The 25136-nt window shown below is 35.7% G+C and overlaps 1 protein-coding gene and 1 pseudogene across 4 annotated transcripts in view; both read right to left on the reverse strand.

The window, feature by feature from the left end:
- LOC101713196 (ATP-dependent translocase ABCB1) overlaps positions 1-25136 on the reverse strand; it is a 152246-nt gene that overhangs the window by 103626 nt on the left and 23484 nt on the right. For 3 of the 4 annotated variants that reach the window (XM_004862427.3, XM_013078708.3, XM_021242611.2), the window contains 4 exons: positions 23637-23688; positions 21486-21677; positions 20748-20919; positions 8759-8883 (listed from right to left, as the gene is read on the reverse strand). In XM_004862427.3, the coding sequence (XP_004862484.2) occupies positions 8759-8883; positions 20748-20919; positions 21486-21677; positions 23637-23688 (541 nt within the window). The remainder of the gene's footprint in view (positions 1-8758; positions 8884-20747; positions 20920-21485; positions 21678-23636; positions 23689-25136) is intronic. The other variant, XM_087204495.1, reaches the window with a different exon arrangement.
- On the reverse strand, positions 8-6142 carry LOC101712818 (myotubularin pseudogene; annotated as a pseudogene).

Raw genomic sequence — 25136 nt, forward strand, 5'->3', positions numbered from 1 at the left:
TGGAAGAAAAACAAAAATTATTAAATATATTCAGATATTTTTATGAACTGTTGTCAATGTAGCATGACATTTTTGAGCAATTATAATATTTCCAGCCCTATGGTATATGAGATGTGATCAAATAGATGGTAAATGTTTAAATTTTTAATAATTTATTATAGTAAAAGATACATTGCCACTAATCGTTCTCAAAATACTCCCTCACACTTTAAACATACTTATCCCATCATTCTTGTCACTTTCTGAAGCAGTTATAGAAGTTTTGGGGGTGTTTATGAAATTTGATTTTAAAAATGGTGAAAGCTGCTGCTACATGCCATCCAATGGAAAGCCAAACTCAAAAAATTTACAGTGGGACCTCATCCACTGGATCTGACACCACAGGACTTCTAACTCTTCTCCCAAAGTCTTAATGACCATGAAAACAAACATTTTGAATCAATTCTGGACAATGAGGCAGCTATAACAGTGTAACCAGCTAAAGACACAAAAAAGGACTTCCAGAAGGGCTTCAGAAAGTGGAGGTACAATGGGATTAGAATGTGCAAAGACAGTGTTTTGAATGGGACTAATGGCAATGAGTCCTTTCTACTATAATTTTTTAATGTAAATACTCACCATAATTTTCTATCACAGCTCATACTTGTCTGTTCTCCTGTTACCCACAGAGTGACCCTATTCTGTTACTACTATTATTATTTCCTTCTCGTAGAGGAAAAAACTGAGACTTTCAGAGAGTAAGTTATTTGTGAGAGAGTCTTCTAAAACTCTTTTCCTGGCCTTTCCAAGAGTGAAGTAAGTGAAGCAACGTTTAGCAAACTTTAAAAACATATATTGTTTAATACACAATGATAACAGAATCATGAAAACAATTTCTTTTCAAAATTTGTGTGCCACTTTCATTACTTAACAAAAGGCAGATAAAATACTAGAAAGTATTAAACAGAAGAAAATCACTTAAATCTCTGAAAGTGGGGGAATCTTTTCGGACAGCTTGTCCCTTCTCCTGCCCCATCTGGCACTGTTGGGAGGACCCACTGTGAGATTATATGTGTGAAAGTGTACTGACAGCTTTGACTTTTGCTATGTAGTATTTTTCTTAAATAAGCCATATGATTAATCTTTTTTCTATAGACATCTATTTTTAAAATTACTAACCTACAAAACATATTTGGCTTAAAAAATACAATAGTCCATAATTATAGACCAGTATCCCTTTCTTTTATCTTTTCTCCTTATTGCTAATGCAGCCTTCTCAACTTCTGTCATGCCGTGGTAGCTCACTGCTTATGCAAAAGGATCTGGCCTAGTGGCTGAGAAAGGCAAAATTTCAGTACACCCACAGCCTTGTAACTCGTTTACAGCACATAGGTTATGAAGAACACTCTTTTTGAGACTTCTTAGGAAAAACATGAAGAATTACACAAAGGGGGGGGGGTCACGAAAAGCAAGCAAAGAAAAGAAAAAGGAAAAACCAATGTGAGAATCCACTGGCTCATTTTCTTTCTCTAGTTCTAATGACTTTATTCCCACCTGATAATTCAAGTAATTCCAAACCCTCCATGAGCAAATAATTCTTGATGCTAAAGCTAAAGGGGATGGTATCTGTAGCTTGACCTCTCCTTCAAAGGAACAGACTATTTTTCTCAAGAAAGGAATATGGAGATAAGCTAATACAGCCTAGAGAACTCTGCAAATACAGCCATAGTAAAATTATTAGAGACACAGGACAGATTATACTTGAGCCTTAAATCTGTCTTAATCCACTTTATCTTGAACTCCCTAAAGAAATTGAAGACTTGCCTTGCACAAAGGAGCTCAAAATTATTGACATGAAAGAACTTAATGCCACAGATAATTCACATTTTGAAGTTCTTCATCCATTAAATGTATGGTGGCATAAACATTATATTAACTTTCTTACAGTTTAGCTTATTCATACTCTATCAGGGTTCAAATCCTTCCTAGGTATGAACATGCATTCTTTCTGGCTTTCGTGACTATTTTTTTTTAACTGGCTGCTCTACCACAATTAAAAAGCATATATAAAGTAAAATTTATATAGCAATCATAACCCCTGAGAATGAAATTTAAACAGAACATTTTGGTGATAAAATATGTAAATTCTCAACTTGCCAGTTATACTCTGAACAAAAACATTATTTTTAAGAAAGATGTTTAGGTGTGGAGATATGATTGGGTAAGTGCACATAAGCCCCAGCCACAAGCCTGCCCAGACAACAGGAGCATGGGCCCACAGGCCCCAGCCAGGTATGTGTGTGTGTGTGTGTGTGTGTGTGTGTGTGTGTGTGTGTGTGTCCCATTTTAGGGGCTGAGCCAAGGGAAAAGGCGCACATAGCATAAATTATATGTCATTACACTAAGAAACTTTAATGCTTATGATTCGTATTTATCATCTACTGATTTCAGGTTTTTCTCAGGCTAACATCAAAACCATTTCTCCGATATGATGTTGTACTATGCAGCCAGAAGTAGCATTTGCACAGGAAGAACAATAGCAAAGAAGATAATCACTTAGATACCATAAAAGATAAATGAAAATAAAAGTTTAGGGGAGCAAGCAGACACAAACGATATTTCTTTTACACAGGCTTTTTGGTTAGTTTTTCAAAAACAATGTTACTCTTATAAAGCCAGATTTCAAAATCATTCATTCATTTAAAGCTTCAGTATGAAAATGATAAAGTAGAAGTTTCTAAATAGGACAAAAGTAATATAACAAAACATTTGTTTTTAGTTAATATATTTATTACAGAAGGTCTCTAGTCATTATTGCTATGAAAAAGTTTTCAGGAAATTTCACAAAATTCTTTAAGCAATTAGTATTAGTTTTTTCTTTTTATGGAGTGACACTTTGTTAATTTATGAAATATTTACAGCATTTACAAAATTCAAGAGAATGTCTAATAAAATTTCTTATACTTAAAAAATTTATACATTATACCACTATATTTTAGATGTCTTATTTGGTAGACCAATTAAGCTATGACATAAAATAATTTACAAAGATATATTTAATCTCAATTCATTGAAAACAAAACCATGTTAGCTATAAATCGTCCTTTACAAATCATTGTAAAACACATTGTTTTAACTCTAGCCTTAGCTTTTACAAATATATTTACTAAATGAATTAGTTCAATATCAAATACAACTGTGCATTTAAAATTTTATTTAATACTGCAAAATAAAACAACCTAAAAAAGCAAACTTCCAGGTACTTCAAGTAAAAATTTGTAGAACCAGGGACAGGGATTTAGCTCAGTGGTGCAACACCTGCACAAGGTGCTGAGTTTGATCCCAGGTACAGCAAAAAAAAAAAGAAAGAAAAAAGAAAAAAAGAAAGAAAAGAAAAGAAAAGAAAAAAGAAAAAAACACAAAAATTTGTAGAACCAGTTTTTATGCAAGTTTTGGGGGAGGGAAACCCAACACCATTTAAAATGAAATACATAACAAAATACTTTCAAAGACACTCAACAAATGTACATCCAGGGCATTTATTTCAAAGTATGATGCTCTAGCAGTAGCTGACACATCCGAGGTTAACCCTACGTTTTGGCAGATCAGCTGCACTGACTACACCATGTTTGTGCAAACATTCACCAAAGCAGGAGGAGGAAGCCAACATTTGCACAGTGCTAAATATCAAACAGTGCTATACATGGGGCTTGCCATAACCTGAAAACAATTCAGAGTTTTGGGCAAGCTCATGAAAGTCTAGAAAGTAGAACTGGCAACATGAAGAAAAATCAAATCATATACTAGTCCCATCAGTTTAATATAAAAATATGCTTCTCTTGAAAATTAGGGGGAAACCTTTTACATTCCAAAATTTCAAAATAATTAAAAACTCACCTACAGAGACAGCTATTTCTCCTTAAGTCACCACTTAGGATGATATGAAAGTTGGCAATTATTTAACACCTTGCTTCTGGAGAATGCCGAGGAAGCTGAGCTTAATTTGGTTTTGGCAGTAACACCCACATTTCACATCTGGATTTATTTCAGAGAATCCAAAGCAACTACTGTATTACAAGCATCATGAGGAAAACCCCCGTGACAAACATTTTCCGCCTCTGATTTAAAATAATGCTATTGCAATTAAGCCAAAAAATACATATCATATACATAGATTTCTATAGAGATAAATTAAATTTTATCTTTCGAAAACTACTTTCTAAAGGTGTTAGGATTTTCCAGAACCTCCTTTTGGGGCCTTTCTTCTGATTGCCATGGGGACAACGTAGTTTTCTTATAACAGGTATTCTAGAAGGCACATATTCAAGAGTTTAAGATAAGGTTAGTTCAAGTTCTACATGGAGGCACATATTTTAATCCACTATGTACAGATGCCCACAATTGTTTCCTTTATTTTGAGCTCAAATGAAGTGCTAGGGTTCCCACTCAGAAGTGAGTTTGCACATGGGACATCATTTGTGAAGGGGAGTTTGGGGGCTCTGAAAGCTTGGCAGAGTTGCATGCTGCAGCTCCTCCAGCCACTTGATGTAGTCGTCATGCAAGGCCAAGAGCTCCATGTAGCGCTGCTCCATGGGATTTGGCTGTTGTTGCTTGATTCTGGGGTTCCATCTAATACAGTTACTCACCCAGAGTTCCCTGTGATTCATACTGGCAACTGGATACAAAGCTCAATTGATTTCTTTTGTATAGAAGGGGTTTTTCAATTTCTCTTTGTTGCTATTGATCATTGACCATAAAAACCTGTTTTTTCTGGGACTTTCTGTCTTTCTAGAGCAGATTCACAGTTGAATAAAAAAGTACCAAATCGGCAGCTATACAGATGATCCAAAATTGTAATCAAAAAGCATTCCTTGAATTCAAAAGCTGTAGGGAACTGTTTTGACATACACAATCAATAAACTGGAGAAAAATAGATCAGTCAGCATCAGTGTGGTTTTTATCACCATGACCTGTTCTAGATGCAAATTTATGTCCAAAACTTGTCCATTCTTTTTGTACCAGGATTTCAAAGCCTTCAATACTTCTGTAGAAGCTGTCCAACATCAGCATGGCCAGGGAGGTCAGCTGGGTGGTCCTATCCCAGCCGTCATTGCAGTGCATGAGTACAGAGCTCTTCCCAGAAGAAACTTTGTCTGCAACTTGAATGGCTCCTGTCAGCACCAGCTTGCTATGTTCTAACTGATGAGTAGACTCCAAACTGGACAACCAAAGAGATTCTTCTACATTAGGATAAACAATGTCATTCACTTTTTTAAAAGATTCCCACATAACATGAATATTATTTATGTCTAAGAAGGACAGTTTGGCATTGTGACATGCATCATCACTTTCATATCCTCCTCCTGTTGCCTTGTTGGCCACCTCATTTACATTGAGTCTTGCATCATAGATGGTGAGTTTAGAAATCTGTCTATTAGTCTCCCTGATGAGGTTGAGATATTTCCCATCATCTTTATTTCGTTTTCCACTCATACCAACAAGAGGCTGACTGCACTGCACTATGACTGTCTTATTTTCAGGATGAATCCATGATAGCACTGGGATTCAGTTTTGGTATCTGAAGGTGGCAACTCTCCTGAGGTCTTCATCTGAAGCATGGTAGGGAAACACCAGGAGGACCTGGTACATGTCACAGAGCTTGTAGCACTTGTTGATGAAAGTTTTTCTCCAGTGGTGGTTGGGCAGGCCCTGCCTCTAGTACTCTTCAACTGGATTATAAACAGTCCACCCATCCACATTAAACTTCTCGTCATTTAAAAATGCAAATAGTGGCAGACTGTGGGCCAGAGGCAAGGCATAGTGCATGAGGGTCTTGCACCTGTCTCTCATACTGTGGCCTTCCTGTTTCAGTGGGAACCTCAGGTTTCTGATATCTTCACAAGTAGTATCTTGACCATAGGAATTTTCTCTTCTATTTGTCATGCTTCCCGTTTTTCCAATTCTTGAGACCACACCCAGAGGGACATCAAGTATTAGAGCAGAATGAGTTTCCAAACTTCTTAAATAAAGACAATAATTTGTGATTAAACTCTTCCCTTAATGGGGCCATTGAAAGGGCATATACAAATAATTTCCTTGTCAGTAATCAGCGTTTCTCCTGGGAGACGAGGAACAGACTCACTGAGATCGTGATGGAGCCCATCTGGAGATGTCCTCTTAAAAGATTCATTCTCCATCGAGTGTGAATTATACTTAGTCGACACAGAGGCCATACTGGAAACTCTCGGGCTCTGGGTGACTCCCCCATTGCCAGGCTACTCAGCTCCCCGGCCCTGCTCCACCCCCTCCAGGGTCTGTCCAAAACATTATTTTTAAAATACAGTAATTTCCTTACAGAAAGACAAAATTGTTGAAGATGGGAAAGGGGATTGGGAGAGGAAGGAGACACAGGGTAGGAAGGGAGAGTAAAACGATAAAACAATGATTGAAGATATGCTACATACATACACCAATTCCCCAAAAGAAATGTAACTATGATGTGCTGCAAACATACACTAATAGAATATTCTTTTTAATTAGACGAAAATATTTGTCAGTCATTCAAGTCATTACTTAAAAGGGCAAAGACAAATAGGTTAAGCAAAAGAAATAAGTACTATACTATGACAAATGACACAAGATAAAAATATTCTTAAAATATGGAAAACAAAACTATTCCATTAAGCTAAATTCATTTATAATTCCAATTAATTTTCATTCCAAGAGATCCAGCTCTCTTTTGCACCTGCTATTTTAAAACAAAACATCAAACTGAGTCTTGGTTGCTTATCCTCACGGTAGCAGAGAAGAATGGAAGAACTCCTAAAGAAAACTGAAAGATTGCTCTTGGTCTAAAAAGACTTTCCAGTTTTACTCCAAATTAAATCCCAAACCTCTGTCTTGGTCCCCCCTCTCCTGCCTCCACTTTCGATCGGGCCACCATCGCCTCTCTCCTCCAGACAATTGCACCAGCCCTCTACGCCTCTCCCCAACCTCACGCTCTTTCTCACGCATCACCAGCGCACTTATAGACAGAGCAATGATATTAAAATATAACATGAATGGTCATTCTACTTCCCTGTGCCCTTGGAATGAAACCCTAACACTTCTCCAAGGCCTCAAGCCCCCACACTCTGGCCCCTGCTCGCCCCAATGTCCCTTCTCTACACTGGACTCCAGTCACACAAACCTGTGATATTTTCCAGGATGTACTGAAGTCTTTGCCACCTCAGCAAATGTGAATGACTCCTTCTGACCATCCAATCCCTATCCCAGCAATGGGAGGATTTTCTCAGCTCTCAGCTCTCAGGACAGATAAAATCTCCTCAAAGTGGCCTCCCTTACCACCATATGCAAGCTTTCCCTCCTCACCCTCATCAGCACACTCTTTCATTTTATCAGGACACTTGTTAAAATGTGTAATTTATTGCAACTCTAAATGTACCCCTATGGCTCTCTTAGGCTATGTCATATCTCCAAATAATATTTACTCCACCTGGTGTATTACATACTAGTTTATTTGTAGCTAGCTGTCTGTACCCTTCCCCTCCTCTGGTTAGAATTTAAGCTCCATGAAATACAGGCTTTATGTGATGTGATGCATTCCTGGTCATTAAGCCAAACTTCCCATTTTATTAGTGGAATATATTTCAAATAAACAGCAATATCCTGGGCAAAAATCTAAATAGAACAGGAACAAAAGAGTACTCCAAGCAAATATACACAATGTGAAAGTAATTCCATGACTTTTCTCTTATAAACACAGCTGTGGTCCAGAAACAGCACACTGCCCTGGTCATGGGTCCTGTTCTGATCACTCAACTTCTCATCTTTCCAGAGGTAACCATTATTCTCACTTATAAAAATTTTCTGGCTTATCCTTTGGCCTTAACACACAACGTGTAACTTCATACACAATAGTTTTTCCTGTTTTCAAGAAATATATATTCATAACATGAAAATGTGTCAGAATATTATCACAGTAGATGCTGAATTTTAAAGATAATCCCTGCTGTTCAGAAATCACTGGATCTAGTGAACGGTAAACGTTCAATAAATTATTATTAACACTCTCAGAAATCTAACAGAAGAGATGAGTCACATGGATAGTACTAAACAATGCATCACAAAATAGATTTCCAATTTTTGTACAGCTGTGCCTTTTGGTTGTATTTTTATCTTCCAAATGATGGAACACATTTCAACTAAGTAGGAGCCTGGACAAGAAGGGAAATAATTCACAGATTAAAATGACCCCGGGGATAATATATAAAATATTCATTCAATATATGCAAATCAATAATTAGCTTAGGGCTGGGGGCGGGGGCGGGGGCGCGGGGGCGGGCGGTGCTCAGTGGCACCGCACTTGCCTGGCAAGCACAAGGTTCTAAGTTCCATCCTGAGTACCAAAAAAGAATTAGGTTAATCATCAGAGATATAAAATACATTTTGGCCTTAGGAAATTATTTTTATGCTGTAGCCTAGAAAATTCTTTGAATTAGCAGATATAAGAAGTGTGCAATTTGGGCTGGGGATTTAGCTCAGTGGTTCCACCACCTGCCTGTCAAGTGCAAGGACCCAAGTTCGATCCCTGGTACCAAAAAAAAAGAAGTGTACAACAAAATTGACTTCTCCAGAATATCAGTAATGATATAAGGGGTTCATTTAAGAAAACATTTATGTTGGAAAACAATCTTCTAATTCACACTGTCAGTTTGTCAGGTATATGAGATGACAGAGAATGTAATATTTCTAGCAACGTTAAAAAAGGAGCTCAAACCTTTCAAGTTCTTTGTTCTGTCCTCCAAATGCAATCACAGTTCTAATGGCTGCTAAGACTTCTTCAGCCACGGCTCCCGCTTTCGCATATGCAGAGAGTTCTTTGTCAGTAAATGAAGACAATACCTGTTTTAAAACACAATTTCAGATCATTTAAACGCTTTAACTTTTTATCTTTTATAAAGTAAAAAAATATATATATATACACAAATATATATATATACAAATATATATATATACAAACGTTGCCAGCATATTAATGCATGTCAAGTACCAAATCTTTCTTCAAGTTGTCTTTGGTAATCAAGTTCTATATTTTGGCATAACCCTATAAGGCATCTCAAATTCATTTTGGATAGACATGGTATATAATAAATCAGTTAACTACATATTTCATTTTCCCACTGAACACCTTGTAGATCTTCATCTGAATAAATATAACTGGAACATTTAAGAGATTTTAAATTTCAGAAAAGAAAATATACACCATGCTATAATCATAAACAAGCACTATATCAACAAAATATGGTGTGCACTAATCATACCAATTGTTAGTGATACTCTAGTTCAAAAGAGTTACGGTGGGAGGCTAGAAGAATACAAGGGCCTAAGTAACTTCAAAAGGGTTTCACAGGCCAGGATAAGCACAAAGTTTCCTCTGCTGGTGCTCTTGGGAATAACAATATTTTCAGCCATCAGGCAGGTCTTTCCTTTCCGGATGCTCTTTGATCATTCTGTTTAGTTCCTGAGCATTTATTTGGTAGACAGAACATTACTGGTTGCTTTTTTTTAAAGTGTAAGTCCTCATTTATTGCTATCAACTGCACAATGAAATAGGTATTATTTCCCATACTTTATCATGAGGAAATGGAAGCAGAAAAGGTTGAATAATTTGCTAATAAGTAAAATATACAGAATTCAAGTCTAAGTGCTGAATTAACAATCACTAGACGAACTCAAAAGACTAACATAAGAATGTGAAGTGGCCCACCATCTAAATATGTACTGCACACAACTAATTTATAATAAAAAACTGATTGAACAGTATTAGTCTTTTGATATATAATTCATAAATGTTGATCTTTTCAATGTTGTTTTGATTATAAACATTGCATTTCTTCCTTAACTGTGTATGAAAATAAAGGTAGTTATGATGATGCAGGAATTGGTAGATGAAGGCAAATGAAATAAATAAAAGCAAATAGACTTTTTTTTTTGCAGTGCTGGGGGTTGAACCTAAGGCCTTGCAAATACTAGGCAAGTGATTTAACACTAAGCTACTTCCCTAGCCCCAAATGGACATTTATTAATGATGTTCTCTGAGCAGACATTATGCTGAGTGTATCTGTTCTCTCTGGTACCCAAAACAATATCCCACTAATTCACTGGACCTTCCCAACTTCTCAAAGCCGTCATCCTAGGACTGCACCACCACACTTTCCTGAATCTTTCACAGCACTGGGTGTGACTTAGAACACTAAGTGCCATGCTCGAGCATAGAATGAGCAAAATACAGAAGGCTCATGTGACACGTTTCAGCAATGGTTCTCTGCTTCTCCCGGAGTCTCAAGGTGCCACAACTGCCCACTTATAGACAGCTAACAACAGGAGAATTATCATGACACATTTTTTAATTAGGAGTTTGAATGTATGCTGTTTTAACTTATTGTTAACATATCAAGTACCATACTGACTTCAACAAATCTAACTCCTTTTTCCTTCTATGAACTTTCAAATCTATAAGCACATAGAATATAATAGAATCTTCATTGTGCTTTTTTTTCAAGAGACTTTCTTTTAAAAGAAATACACTCTCAAAATTATTCTTAGAGATATGAAAAGCCAACTTCTACAATTCTCCCCCAACATGAAATAATAGAAATTCATTACTACAATTACCCAGATAAACTGTATAAATTATTACCAACCCATCCCTTTTCCAAAGGCTGGTAATTTCTTACTAAAGCCTAAAAGGCACACATATAAGGTTATTTTTACAAGTTCAAAGTTGTATAATATTGGCAATTTTGTATTATTGAAACTAATATATTCTGAAGAAATACTAATGACTATTAGAATATATCTGCCCATATTTTAATCTCAACTTTCCATTTCTAAAGGTAAGCTTTTATCATTTCATATTTATATTTTAAAACTTCAGTTTCTATGTTTTTCATTAGTTTGCAAAAAAAAAAATTTATCTGGTACTCTGTAGCTTTTCAGAACTTAATTATTACTCATAGATTTTTATAGATTCCTTGGGATTTTTATAAAAAATAATGAAATCCATAAATAGATATACTTTATTTTTTTTACAATTATATCCTTTTATTTTGTTTTACTTTTAAATTTTATTTATTTATTTTTATTTTTGGCTTTATTACAGTAGCTAGAATCTCTGAAGCTTTGATTTTAAAAAAAATTGGTAAGAATGGACTTCTTTTCTTCTTAATCTTAGGGAGAAGGAAGTCTTTCGCCTTTAGGTATAATATGAGCTGCAGAGGCTCTGTCGTTGATCTTTACAGAGTTAAATCAGCATTCCTCAATTCCTAACTTGTTGAGACTTCTCACTGTTGGGTATAAGATATTGTCAAATGCATTTCCATGTCAAATGATGTTTTTTCCTCTTTAGTTTGGTGGTATAGTAGGTTACACTGACTGATTTTCAAATGTTCAGCCAGCATTCCATACCTGAAATAAACCTCATTTGATCATGATCTATAATTTGTTTCATATACTGTTGGATTTGGTTTACTAATGTGGTGTGATCAAAATATATAGTGAAAGTTTAAGTTTCTAAAATCCGCATTACAACAAAGGATGCATTTCCATTATTCCCTCTCCAAACGCCCCCTACACACACAACTTGCTTTTAAGATGCTTGGCCCATCATTCTTGCCACTTTCTGAAGCATTTTTGGAAGTTGTCTTTTGAAAGTGTCTTTAGGATTTAAAGATTTAAAAATACGGTGCATGCTACTGCTGAGTCCCATGCAATGGATCAGCAGGATCTTAAAAACATTACAGTGTATCCTCATGTGTGTGAATACCAAATAGTTTCTCTGGTGTGAGAAACTGAAAGTATAAGTGAGGACCAAAATGTATAATAGATAATGTGAAGTAGGAAGAAAAGGTCCAAAGGGGAAGGGGAAGGGGAAGTGTGTGGGGGGGGGGGGGGTAAGGAGTGAGGAAAGAAGGGAAAGGAAAAGATATGAGAAGAGGAAAAAATGGAAACAAAGTCTTTGTAAACAGGGAGGGGTGGAGGGGTGGAAGGGAGGGCAGGGAAATGGGGGAAAATAAGAACCAAGATGCATCATGTACAGGTACAAATTCCCAAGGATGAATGTCATCATATTGGATACCTAAAATGTACCAATAAATTTAATGAATTTTTAAAAAAATTAACATTACAGTGTGTCCTCATCCACCTTATTCACCAGCTCTACCAAACTGAAACTTCTGGGGCTTCCCCAAAGTGAAAATGACCATGAAAGGTAAACATTTTAAATTACTTCAGGTCATTGAGACAGCTACAATAGCATAACTAAAGATCCTCATGCAAAAGGATTTCCATAACTGCTTAGTAAGTGGCAAGAATGATAGGATAATTGTATTTGAAGCAAGGGGGGAGTATTTTGAGGGGGATTAATGGCAATTTGTCTTTTTCTGTCATGAATTTTTAAAATTTAAACATTCATGTATTTTTTTGAACACAGCTCATATGTTAAGAGTTTTTATTCTAAATTCCTGAAGAGCATTGGTCTGGGTTTTTTTCTGTATTTTTTGTCTGGATTTGGCATCAGGGTGATCTTAGCTTTATAAAAAGCATTAGGGACCGAGGATTTAGGTCAGTGGTTCCCCACCTGCCTCACAAGCACAAGAGCCTGAGTTTGATCCTCGGTACCAAAAAAAAAAGTTAGGAAGTGTTTCTTCCTTTTTTTTTTTTTTAATGGGGAAGACTGTATAAGTTTAGTGCAAAATTTCTTTAAATAGTTGGTAAAAATTTCCAGTAAAACCATCTTGGTCTAGAGATTTTTTTCCTTAGCAACACTGAAATTACAAATTTAATTTCTTTAATGATGACAAGGCAATTCAGGTTGTCAGTTCATCTCAGTTGAGTTTTGCTAACTTGTAGTTATTGAGGAACTGAGAAACTGATCCCTAAATTATCGCATTTATGAGCATAATGTTGTTCATAGCACTACCATCTTTCTAATATCTGTAGGATTCGTAGTGACATCCCCTATTTGATTTCTGATATTGTCTATTTGTGTCTTCTTCATTTGTCATCTTCTCAAATTGAGAAGCTTCTCAATTTTGTTGATTTCCTTGTTGAAGAAACAGTTTTCACTTTAATTGGTTTTCTTCACTGTTTTTTATTTTCACTTAGCTTTCTGCACTTACCTTTATAACATCCTTCTTCTACTTGCTTGGTCTTACTTTGTTATTCTATTTCTAATTTCTTGAGGTATGAATTTAGATTACTGAATTGAGACCTTTCCTCATTTCTGATATAAACACAACACTATAAAGTTCTCTTAGCACTCCCTCAGCTGTGTCCCAAATATTTTTATACTGAGTTATGTATTTTTAATTTCCTTCCAGATTTCCTGTTTAACCAATGAATTACATAACTGTGTTGTTTAACTTCCATATGTTTAGAGATTTTCTTGTCTTTCTGTCATTGGTTTCTAGTCTGACACTGCTAGGGTGAGAAAAAAACAAACTCTATGTTTTTTAATTTTTAAAAATTTCTTAGTTTTTTTATGACACAGAATATGATCTAATGTGATGAATGTTTCATAGGCATTAACAACAAAAAGTATTCATGTCTATCCTGCTGCAATTGGGTAGAGTGGCCTATAAATGCCAATTAGGTCCTTATTGACTGTGGTGTTCTTACCTTCTATAACCTAGATGATTTTCTGTCTGGTTGTTTTATCAGTTGCTGGCAGGGGGTGTTGAAATCTCCAACTATAATTGTAGATTTTTCTGGTTTTTCCCTACAACTCTCTCAATTTCTACTTCATGTACTTTAAGTCCATGCTATTTGGTGTGTATATATTTAGGATTATTACGTCTTCCTGATGAACTGATTTTCATCATTACATAATATTCTTTTTCTCTAGAAATTGTCTTTGCTCTGAACTTTTAATTAACAGATATTAATAGAGCCATTCCATCTTTTTTAAAAAATTAATGTTTGTATGGTATATCTTTTTCCATACTGTTCCTTCTCTCCTATGTTGTATGAACTGAAGTTTCTTATAACCAGCATATAGTAAAAGAGATCATTGCATTAAAATATTTACATGTAAGGCTGTTAATGATTTTTTAACATTTAACTGTACCATTTTATTATTTGTCTTCTCTGGTTCTCACTCACCTTCTCTTTTTCCTGACTTTCTGTGCAATATTTAGTATTTTATCCTCCTTTATCAATAGTACTTTTCATATATTTTTGCATGGTATTCACAGTATCTTCTATGAGTACTGTAATATTTATGTGAGTTGCAAAAGTCTACTGGTAGCAACATTTTACTACTTACACTTTTTGTTTTACCATCAAAGATGATTTATAACTCTCATTAGGGAAAGTGTATTGCATATATTCATCTTGCTGCCTTTTTCCTATTCTTTTTCGCTTGCTAGTGCCCCTAATATTCCTTTTATTATCATTTCCATTCTTTTTGAAGAACTTCATTTAGCCAGTTTTACCAGAAGGCATACTAGTGAAAATAATTTTTAAGTTTCCTTGATCTTAGACCAGTGGTGGTGAACCTATGGCATACTTGTTGTTGGGTTTTTCTTTTAAGACAGAAGATGTTAATGTGTGAGTTGTTTTTTCGAAACTAAAACCTCAGTATTCAGGTTTAATAGGAGTGTTGATACTCTGTGATAAATAAGTGGGTTTAGGGCCGGGGATTTAGCTCAGTGGTTTCGTCGCCTGCTGCACAAGCTCAAGGACCCGAGTTCCATCCCCGGTACCAAAAAAAAAAAAAAAAAGTGGTTTTGGGGTAGCAGTTTGGCACTTGGTCTCTAAAAAGTTCATCTTCACTGTCTTAGACTGTTCTTCTCATTCCTGAAAGATAGTTTACCAGATATAATATTCATATTTGATAACATTTTGGTGGGGTGGAGTCTTTGTTTTCTTGTTATTTTGAGTACTTGAAAAATATTGTGTCACTTCCTTCTAGGATTCAGTTTCAGATGACAAATATGTTATTCAAATTGGTCCCATGTTAAATCAAGAAGGTGACTACCTCCTAAAATATGAGATTCCCAATAGGAAATGTGTTGCTACTCTCTGGCTTACTTTGATGTTTTTATTACTTGTCTTTATTTTTCAGTAGCTTACTTATGCTTTTCTCTGGAACAGATTTCTCTGGGTTTATCCTATTTGGGGTCACAAACTCCACTGTGTCAACTGAATTTAATAAAATGAGCCCCTCCAAAGTGGCTCTTTAGTTTCCCAATTTCATTTTTGTCTTTTTAATAACTTCTATTTTGTGGCTGATGTTTTCTATTTTACCTATTGCTTCCAAAGAATTTGTAATTTATTAAAAAAACATTTTTGTTGTAGCTGCTTAAAAAATCTTTGTCAGATAATTCCGGTGTCTACTTTATTTCAGTACTGGAGTCAGTTAAGAGGTTTTGTTTCCTCACTTAATTTGTGATTTTATTGCTTGATAAAATATGTGGATTTTATTGTGTCATAAGTATTTTGTCTATTATGTTAGGAGACTCTAATGTCTATTTAAATCTTACATTTTAGGAGGTCGTCACCTTTTTGGTTTAACATGGGACTCTTATCCTTACTTCTATAGCCTGTAGCTCTAGTAGCCATTTAATATTTAGACCTTTGAAGTATTACTTTTGTCAGCATGGTTTTTCTGGAGATGTTGGGGCTCCCACTGACTCCTGCTTGTGCTCCTTGAGCAAACTGAAGTGGTTTCTCAAGGTCAGGTTGCAAGGTATTTCTTGGTAGGTGAAGGACGAGGTGATCTCTCCACCAGTGCTCTCTACACGCCCCAATGTTTCTGAGCAAGTGAAAGAGTCTTGGGCACAGGGGCAGAAAAGGACTTTCTGGTCCAGGCTGCTTGCTGTCATTGGAACTCTTCCTGTTCTTTTGTTTGCTCCAGGGTCCTTGACTTGGGGAAGAGAGCCTCGAGTTCATAGGGAAAAACAGGCTTAACAAACTAGGGCATATTTATTTTGTAATGGACCTGACAATCAAATAATTCAGGAGATATGTTTAAAATGATACCAAAAGATTACAGCACAGTAAGGATTAAAATTTAGGTCTCCCCAGCACCCGGAAGGAAGCTCCCCCACCACCATCCCAAGCTCCTAGGGCAGAGAAGCTGAGCCAGTGCCGAAGCTCCCCCACCACCATCCTAAGCTCCTAGGGCAGAGAAGCTGAGCCAGTCCCGGAACCTGGAAGGAAGCTCCCCTGCAGCCATCCGAAGCTTCTAGGGCAGAGAAGGTAAGCCAGTCCCAGAACCCAGAAGGAAGCTCCCCCACCACCATCCCAAGCTCCTAGAGCAGAGAAGGTGAGCTGTGCAGGAGCCAGAAGCACCCCCTGCCCCCCTTGGAAATGAGAAGACACATAAACAAGCCTGAAAAACATACTTCTGGATCACCTACAGCAACCCCAAAGGGAAATGAGATGGAACAATCTGATCCTCAACCACCTGGATTCTCTGAACTGGCAACAAAAGAGGATCTGGGAAAAATGAAATCAGAAATAATTTCTCAGATAACAGCAAAGATTGTGCTCATGGTGCAAGACATGATTAATCAATCTAGAGAGGACAAAGATAAAAAATAGAAGATCTGAGGAATATGATGGAATCCCAACATAGGAAACAAATGGAATCCATAGAACACATACAAACAGATTTCCAGGAGATTAAAAACTCCATCGAAAGTCTGCACAGCAGAATTAACCAATGTGAGGATAGAATTACAGAGACAGAAGAAAAGATTGCAATTAGTGACCAGGAAAAGAAAAACTGCTTTAAAATTGTAAAGGAACACAAGAAAGCAATCCAGCAGCTGCTAGATGATGCAAAGAAGAATAACATAAGACTGATTGGAGTCAATGAAGAAACAGGAGAGAGTGCAGATGACATAAAAAACACTCTTCACAGAAGTGATGGCAGAAAACTTCCCAAGGAGGGGAAAAGAACTTGACATACAGATAAGCGAGGCATATAGGACTCCAGCTAGCCTTGATCAAAAAACATCTACACACAGGCATATAATAGTTAGGATTCCAGAAATCCAACAGAAGAACAAAATTCTACAAGCAGTGAGAGAAAAGAAACAAATCACATACAAAGGAAAGCCCATCAGAATCACAGGAGACTTCTCAATGCAAACCCTCAAGGCAAGAAGAGCTTGGAGTGATGTATTTCAAGCCCTAAAGGAAAACAGCCTCCAACCCAGATTGATGTACCCTACAAAACTATCTTTCCAAATTGATGGAGAAATAAGATACTTTCGTGATAAAGAGCACCTCAGGAACTTCATGAACATCAAACCGGCACTCCCAAATATTTTAGACAATACCCTAGGAAAAGACAATGAGGATCACAACCCCAGGAAACCCAGCAGAATGAATCCATTGGGCGTGACAAATTAAACGCAAAGGGGAAGAATCCAACAAAAAGAAAAAGTCATGACAAGGCTTTTAAAACTTTCAACTTCATCTCGCTAATGAGTGAATAATTCAATCTTGTTATTCTACTGATTAGTATTTTTCTGAGTCTAGAGTTGCACACTTTTCCTTGTGCTGTACTGGGTATTTATCATCTTCTTATGTCTACATTTTAATTGGGTTCTCTATTAATGAGCTCTAAGAATTCTTTATATATTCTGGTCATAGGTTATATGCATTGTAAATATGGTCTGTTTAAGGACTACTTTTCATTTTAATGATGTCATTAAAAGTTCTAAATTTTGATGGAATCTCATTTATCAAATTTTTTTATACATCATGTTTTTTGTATACTAGGTAGTTCTTGCCTACACTAAATTCATAAACATTTTCCCTTATAATTTCTTCTTAAAGTTTTGTACTTTTAGGCTTTCATATTTAGGTTCATAGATCCCTTCAAGTTATTTTCATGTATGGAAATAAAGGGTTGAGGTTAACTTTTATGTATGGATACTCAATGTTCTAGTGCTGTTTGCTGAAAACACTATCTCTTCCTTGGCTCTTGAATTGAGTTTATATTCTATAAAATGCTAATGTTAAATAATCTTTCAAAACTCAGTGGACCATATATGTGTGGTTCTATTTCTAGCTTCTCTGTTTTATTCAAATTATCTATATGTCTTTCCTTATACCAACACTGCCTTGATTACTGTAGCTTTAGAAGAAGTCTTAAAATTAGGTACTAAACGTCTTCCAACACTGTTTTTGTTTTGTTTTTTTAACTTTTCTAGGTCCTTTGTACTCCTACATAACTTTTAAATTTCAGTATCCAATTCTTCATTTATAGAAAGTATACACAGACCTGAATTTTTATATATACCTTGTGTTTTCTAATCCTGCTAAATTCAAGTACAAGTTCTAGGGGCTCCTAGAGATTTCTTAGTATTTTCTCTGTAGATGATCATTTCATCTACATATAAAGATTTTGCTTCTACCTTGCCAATCCTATCCTAATTGTGTCATTTTATTGCCAGACTATTTTGGTGGGGCCTAGGTTTCAAAGTTTAATGGACAGATAAAGAGTAAGCATATCTGCCCTTGTTCCCCACCTTAAGGAGAAAGCATTGTACCTTCTCCACTCATGTAAGGTGTTCTCACTGGAAGTATGGAGTACATGTCTTTAATCTGTTGAGAAGGTTCTGTTCTACTTCTAGTCTCCTGATGGCTTTTACCATGAACAGCTGTGGAATTTAGTCCAATACTTTTTCTCCAACTAGTGACAGGATCATAATGGCTTTTTCCTTTCCGCTGTTAAAATGATGCCTTTTGGGGGTGGATCTTTCAATGCTGAACCAACACTGCCATCCCTATAACAAAACCACTTTCTACATTCTGCCAGATCTGACTTCCAATAGTTTGTTTTGTTAAACAAATTTCTACCTATGTTCACACTTTTTTCTTCTATTATCTTTAACCAGTTTTAGGATTAGCACAATGTTGAGTTCCTAAAATGAGGGGAGAAGTGTTCCTTTTTTTTTCTGCTTTAAATGTTTGATATAATTTATCAGTTAAAATGTATACAGCCTGTTGTCATATAGGTAGGTTTTCAAGCTAGAAATATACTTTCTTTAATAGGTGTTATTCAAATTTTATATTTCCTGCACAGTTAGTTTCATTAATTTGTCTTCCATGGTGCTTCTTAGAAGTTGTCAAATTTATTTCAAAAAAGATTTTTGTAATATGCTTTCTATATCCTTTTAAATTCTGTAAAATCTGTGATAATGTCTCCTAGATCTTGATATTATAATTTTAAAAATGTATAATTGATATTGTGCAACAGGAAGAAAAGGTCTAAAGGAGCAGGGGAAGTGGAAGGGGTAGGGGAAAGGAAAAAAGGGAAAAGAAAAAATATGAGAAAAGGAAAAAAATGGAAACAAGGTCTTTGCAAATAGGGAAGTGTGGAGGGGGTGAAGGGAGGGCAAGGGAAGGGGAAAAAAGAACCAAGATACTCATGTAAAGGTACAAGATCCCAATGATGAATGTAACTGTATTTTACAACTAAAATGCACCAATAAACTTAATGGGGAAAAAATTAGAAAATTTAGGTCTCAACAGCCACCCCAGAATTATTCTTATCAAATAAACAGCATCCAAAACAGTGCATAATTACTTATTAAAGATTAAGTCTGTTTTTCTAACTTAGCAGAGTAGAAATCAAAACATTTAAAAGTTTCAATAAGTGCTGATGTGAAGAGTTTGCACATAACTTGCTTAATGTTTTAGTAAACAGAAAAATCAATTGACAACACAAAGCATTTGCCAAATATTTCAGCTAGCTGATAATGGTCAAGAAGACCATTTAAATCTTGTGATACTCTCAGTAACAAATTTATAGACCCTCAGAACTTGAGTTTCTCCCTCTACAAAATGAAATAATACCTATACTTTAGAAAAAAATATGCATTTGCTTCACATGGCAGGTGGTCAATAAATGGGAGTTACTGTTTGCAATTTTAAAAAATCCATCCAACAGGGAAATTTTTCTAAAACTTCCAAATACAGCCTGACTTATTTTTGTTAGGCTTGGCTTTGGATGCCTTGCCACTATTTATATCTTTTAGCTAAACAAATTTGTTGAATTCTCTAAATTATGTGTAACCTGAGAAAAACTATAAACTAGAACAATCTTAAATTATATCTGTTCATAAAATGAATATCATTTCTACTCAGGAAGGAAAAGTAAGTTTTACAAAATCATTGGAGACATGTGTTCAGAGGTAGGGACAGCCACTTCTACTGCTCTGCCTTCATACCTGGATGAGAGAACCAGAGGTTAAGAATTTATACGAATCCAGGGCTGGAAAGCATCTATTTTCTTAAATCATTTTTATAACAATGAATTTAAATATAGATAAACATAAAAAAAACTGATAATAAAACTGTAAAATCAACTTAATGTAAGGAAAGTCTTCAAAACCAAAAAAACACTTAAACCAAACAATGTTGATGGGATGGGAGACGCGCTGTTCGCTAAATTTGAATCACAGATCTTCACAGTTCAGTACCTGTTTTTGTTTTAAAGAAAATAGAAAATAAGATATAAGAGTAACTTCCTCTTTCTAACACCTTTCTAAATGATCACATGGTCAAAGACAGTATAGAGTCCTGGCAGGGGCAGTATTCAGTGAGGTTGCATCAGATTATCCTACCAATTTTGAACAGAAGACATAAAAGCAAGTATGAAATACAAGGTTGGGGCTATAATGGTTCAAGTCCCTTCCACAGGGTGTAGGCAGGAGATAAAACCTGGATTCACAGGCTTCACCTACCTTTGCCCAGATACCAGCTGATAGTCCAAGAACAGGGCTGATAGCCAAAATCACAAGAGTTAGCTTCCAACCACGGGTAAATCCTACTATAAAACCAGCCAGAAATGTTGCCATTGATTGAAAGAACATTCCAATTTTGTCACCAATTCCTTCATTAATTTTGGAGACATCACTAAAGAACAAATAATGTTAAAAATAATTACAAACATAGAACAAAGAATTAGAAGCACAGAACTTTTCTCCTATGCCCAGTTTTGTATTTGTTTTGTTTTGTTTTGTTGAGTGCAGCACAAATAGTTCATATATAGGATCTTTCTGTGTATTCTTGTTTCATTTATCAGGGTGTCAGTTCCTAGTAGGAAATCCGTCATTGACAACAGAAATCCATAGTCCACATGACCCCAGGAAATGGCGGTGGTTACTCAAAAAGTAGTCGATGCAGAAATTTCAAATTGCTTGGAAATTTAACCAGAAAGTATAACATTATTGCTCTGTTGCATACTGCTTTACTGCGCACTCTCTGTATATTCCTTGATTTAGGCAAATCCACTCCCCCACTCACTGCCAGTCAAGCAGGTCCCATCATTCCAAACCAGGTACACAAGACATGGTTGCTACTCAGAAGGAATTTAGTTTGCTGAGTGAGTCACTAATATCTGCTAACAAATCTAAGGACATTTTCATTTCATTAAGGACAAAAACTGCATCTGAGCTAAACAAGCTACACATAAAACTTACTCTGTGAGACGGGTGTTCAGCTCTCCAACATCATGCACATCATACCAGCCTACCTCCTGTTTCATTATAGCGTGGAAAAACTGTTTTCTAATTTTGTGTATCTGTCTTCCAGCTGCCAGACACCAAAATGACACCTGAATGTAAGCAGCAATAAGAACACCAGCACCAATTCCAGTATAATAATAGGCATACCTGAAAAACAATGAAATAGTGCACACATGCTCTGTTTCCCAATCAATGCATCTCTCCCAGAAAGACCAATCATTCTTCCTTTTCTCACTTATCCTGCTATCTCAAGGTCCTTAACAAATAAGAAGGGGCTGCAACAAGCAGCTGATGATCAGCATCCAATTACATCAATGCCAATATACAGAAATGGTTAAGAGTACTTTCTGCTCTGGCTCATTCCTACCTCTTCACTTAACTGCTCTACAGTCTCTGGAAAGCAGCTGAGCCTTCCCAAGCCCCAATTTCCAATTGTTAAAATGAAAATGAAGATAAGAATAGTAAGGTAGTCACACATGAAATGTACTTGGGACAGCGCCTGGCACAAAGTACACAGACAATGCCTGTGATTGTGAATGAGTGTGTGGTGTACTACAGTATTGGGTAAAATATGTCACTGTCGTCTACTTTCATTACATCAGCATCAATTGATGGTTGCCATCTACATATTTGGGGATGGAAATAAGTGACGGAACTTTTCAGAAAGTGGAAAGAGATTGAAATGGTCCCCTGGCTTTTTGGGCTATTAGTCTAGTGCACTGGGATGTTAATTGACAACTAAAAATAAAAAGTATCTTTATATCACCTGATGAACTGGTTATCATGAGCTATCCTAAAAGGCTTTTAATGGACCATTTCCAGTTTCCCTTCCAGTTTAAACTCTAACAGTAAAAACCGGTTAGAAGATGGTTATAACTTTTTAAATCAGACCCTTGAAACTAGAAATGGTGGGGTAATGTTTCCCTATTCTGAGTCTAGACTTTTTACTAAAGCAAATAACTCTTGAGATTCATTAAACAATTATATTTTAGGTTAAAGGCACACATTCTAAAATGAAATACAGGATGCCAAGTTTCCCAGTTTTAAAAGTTCTATGCTTGCTATCTTTTAATTTAAAAAGTCTATATCATGCAGTAGCTATGAAAATGATTATGTAGTATGCAGATAGTCTCTGATGCTATGGCTCAAAGCTCTGTGGTCAATTCATCAGATATTTTACTAAGCAAACCTTCTTCCACACTACACACTGTTACTTATAATGTAATTATTAGGAAACATAGAATTGGGACAGTGGAGTTTAGTTACCAGTTAATGCAATAATTATTATTCATGTTAATAATATAGCAAGGGAGACCTATAAACAAATCTGACTTCCAAGTAGAACTTGGGCTTTTACAATCAGTAATGTGTTTTAAGTGATATTTTTTAAAATATCCATATATGTTGGCATTTGCCAGTGTAAAAAACAAAGCCTCTTCACAGGAATATCTGGAAGTATTCCATCCTGCTTAAAATATAAACAATTGGTTTCATTTTCTTCAGATCTATCATATCATTTATAGGATAATTTAGAGTCATTATCTTCTGAGGTACCAACATCTATCTTTAGAAATTTGTTATAAACTATTCTAGGGAGTAAGCTTCAGGATATGTAAATCATTAACAGAGTTTTCCAGAGGTGAGCTAAGGTCAGAGTGATTGCATTTCTTCTAAGATGTTTTATTTCATTGTTTAGAATTAGATACTGAATTTTTAAAATTTCTGTTGGCTGGTCTTATTATAACATGACTGAAAACATCCAAGAGGCAAACCAATAACTACAAAACCATTGAAAATAATGATTCCTAATTCAACCATATTTTACAAGGCTACTTTAAACTGCTCTAATTCTCCTGTGTGTGATATTCTTTATTTCCCACTGCATACTGAAGTCTAATTTAGGCTAACCTTAACTTTCATAGATCTTATGTAGCAAATATTTTTATTAAAAAAAAATTCTACACTGTAGCTTTCTTAAAACCTCACACTGGTATTGCTCTCCTGAAAACTTCAAAATTTTATTATGATAACACAAAGTTTTAAATATTATTTTGGATTGACACAGAAAACATTAATAAAATAATAGTAAGGAAAATGTCTAATTACGTGGTCATATCTTCTTCTAGCTGTCTGAAGATCAGTGTTTTGTTGATCACACCTAGATCACCATAAAACAAACATATACCATTTATGTCTCTTTGGTCTCCATCAGAAATCAACATATACAAATGAATCAAACACATTTCATGCTATAATTTACATAAAAATAAGTGAAACTAAGTTTAAATTTTGTGTAACCATTATGGCGTCCATTCAAATACTTCCTTGCTGGGGGCCAGGGATTTAGCTCAGTGGTTTCACTACCTGCTGCGCAAGCGCAAGGACCCGAGTTCAATCCCCGGTACCAAAAAAACAAACAATCAAATACTTCCTTGCTAGTTGTAACCACACAGTCTAAATTTTCTGATGTGTATTTGCAAGAAGGGATCATTGAGTAATAAATAGCAATGCATACTTGATATTTAAGTACATATTTAAAATATAATATTGCATTTCTCTGGTAGTAATTTTTATTTAAACTGATCAAATACAAATGCAATAAACACCAGTGAGCATCATTTAGTATTAGCAAATATTAACATTTTTGGACCACAGTAAAAAGTCCTCCATAATTTTAACGACCCCAAACATGCACAAATGCAAATAATGCTGTTTGGTACAGTTCTGCATATATTGCCACATCTTTTGTGTATGCCATACAAATACACACAAACAAGGGCTGGGGATTTAGCTCAGTGTCACCATGCCTGCCTTGCAAGTGCAAGGTCCTGAGTTTGATCCCCAGTTCCAAAAAAAATACACACATACATACACTTTTTAAAAAACAGAATCACAGCCTATATTCGACAGTAAATTTTCCACATCAGTATATGTATGTATCTTTTTTCTCAAGCTGTACCTATTTTAGTCGTTTCCTATAACTTACTGTTACATAAAACCCTACATTAAGCATACTTATAAGCATCCATTTACTATGGTAAATAGTTTATAGAATATGCATAACAATCATGACTGCCAGATTAATGAGGATGCCAAATTTAACCCTTGCAGTCTTTGCAAAAAAGCTAGGTTACAATGTGAGAGCACTTTGTTCTGATCCACACAGGTATGGAAAAGGGAAAGACAAGGATTTCTGGCAACATTAACAATAGGACAGAAGTCTAAAGCCCATTCAAAGACCATGTGAGCTGGCTTGGCTGGGCATGGAGGTATTGTGTGGATTTAAGAATGTTTGTTAAGTGGCCAGAAAGAGAACCTGAGCCAGGCTGTTATGGTGAATGGGAAAAGACAAGCAGGCATGCAGAGGCTTTGAGATAAAATGGATATAGGTAGAAGTGCAGTCCAGGAAGATTTAGCTACCAGTGATCCACAAAACTAAACGGACTAGAGGGACTAAGGAACATGAGTTATTGCCAAGATGTAGCAATAGAAGATCCGAATGAGAACAGAAAAGAAGGAAAGTATATGCCGGATTTATAGAGGAAGAAGCTATAAGAACTAGCATCTGATGGAATACAAGCAGAGTAAAAATAAAAGGTAATTAAG

This window comes from Heterocephalus glaber, unplaced genomic scaffold (assembly GCF_053883595.1).
Source record: "Heterocephalus glaber isolate CG9 unplaced genomic scaffold, H.glaber_assembly_v1.0 deba00000546, whole genome shotgun sequence".
Classification (NCBI taxonomy): domain Eukaryota; kingdom Metazoa; phylum Chordata; class Mammalia; order Rodentia; family Bathyergidae; genus Heterocephalus; species Heterocephalus glaber.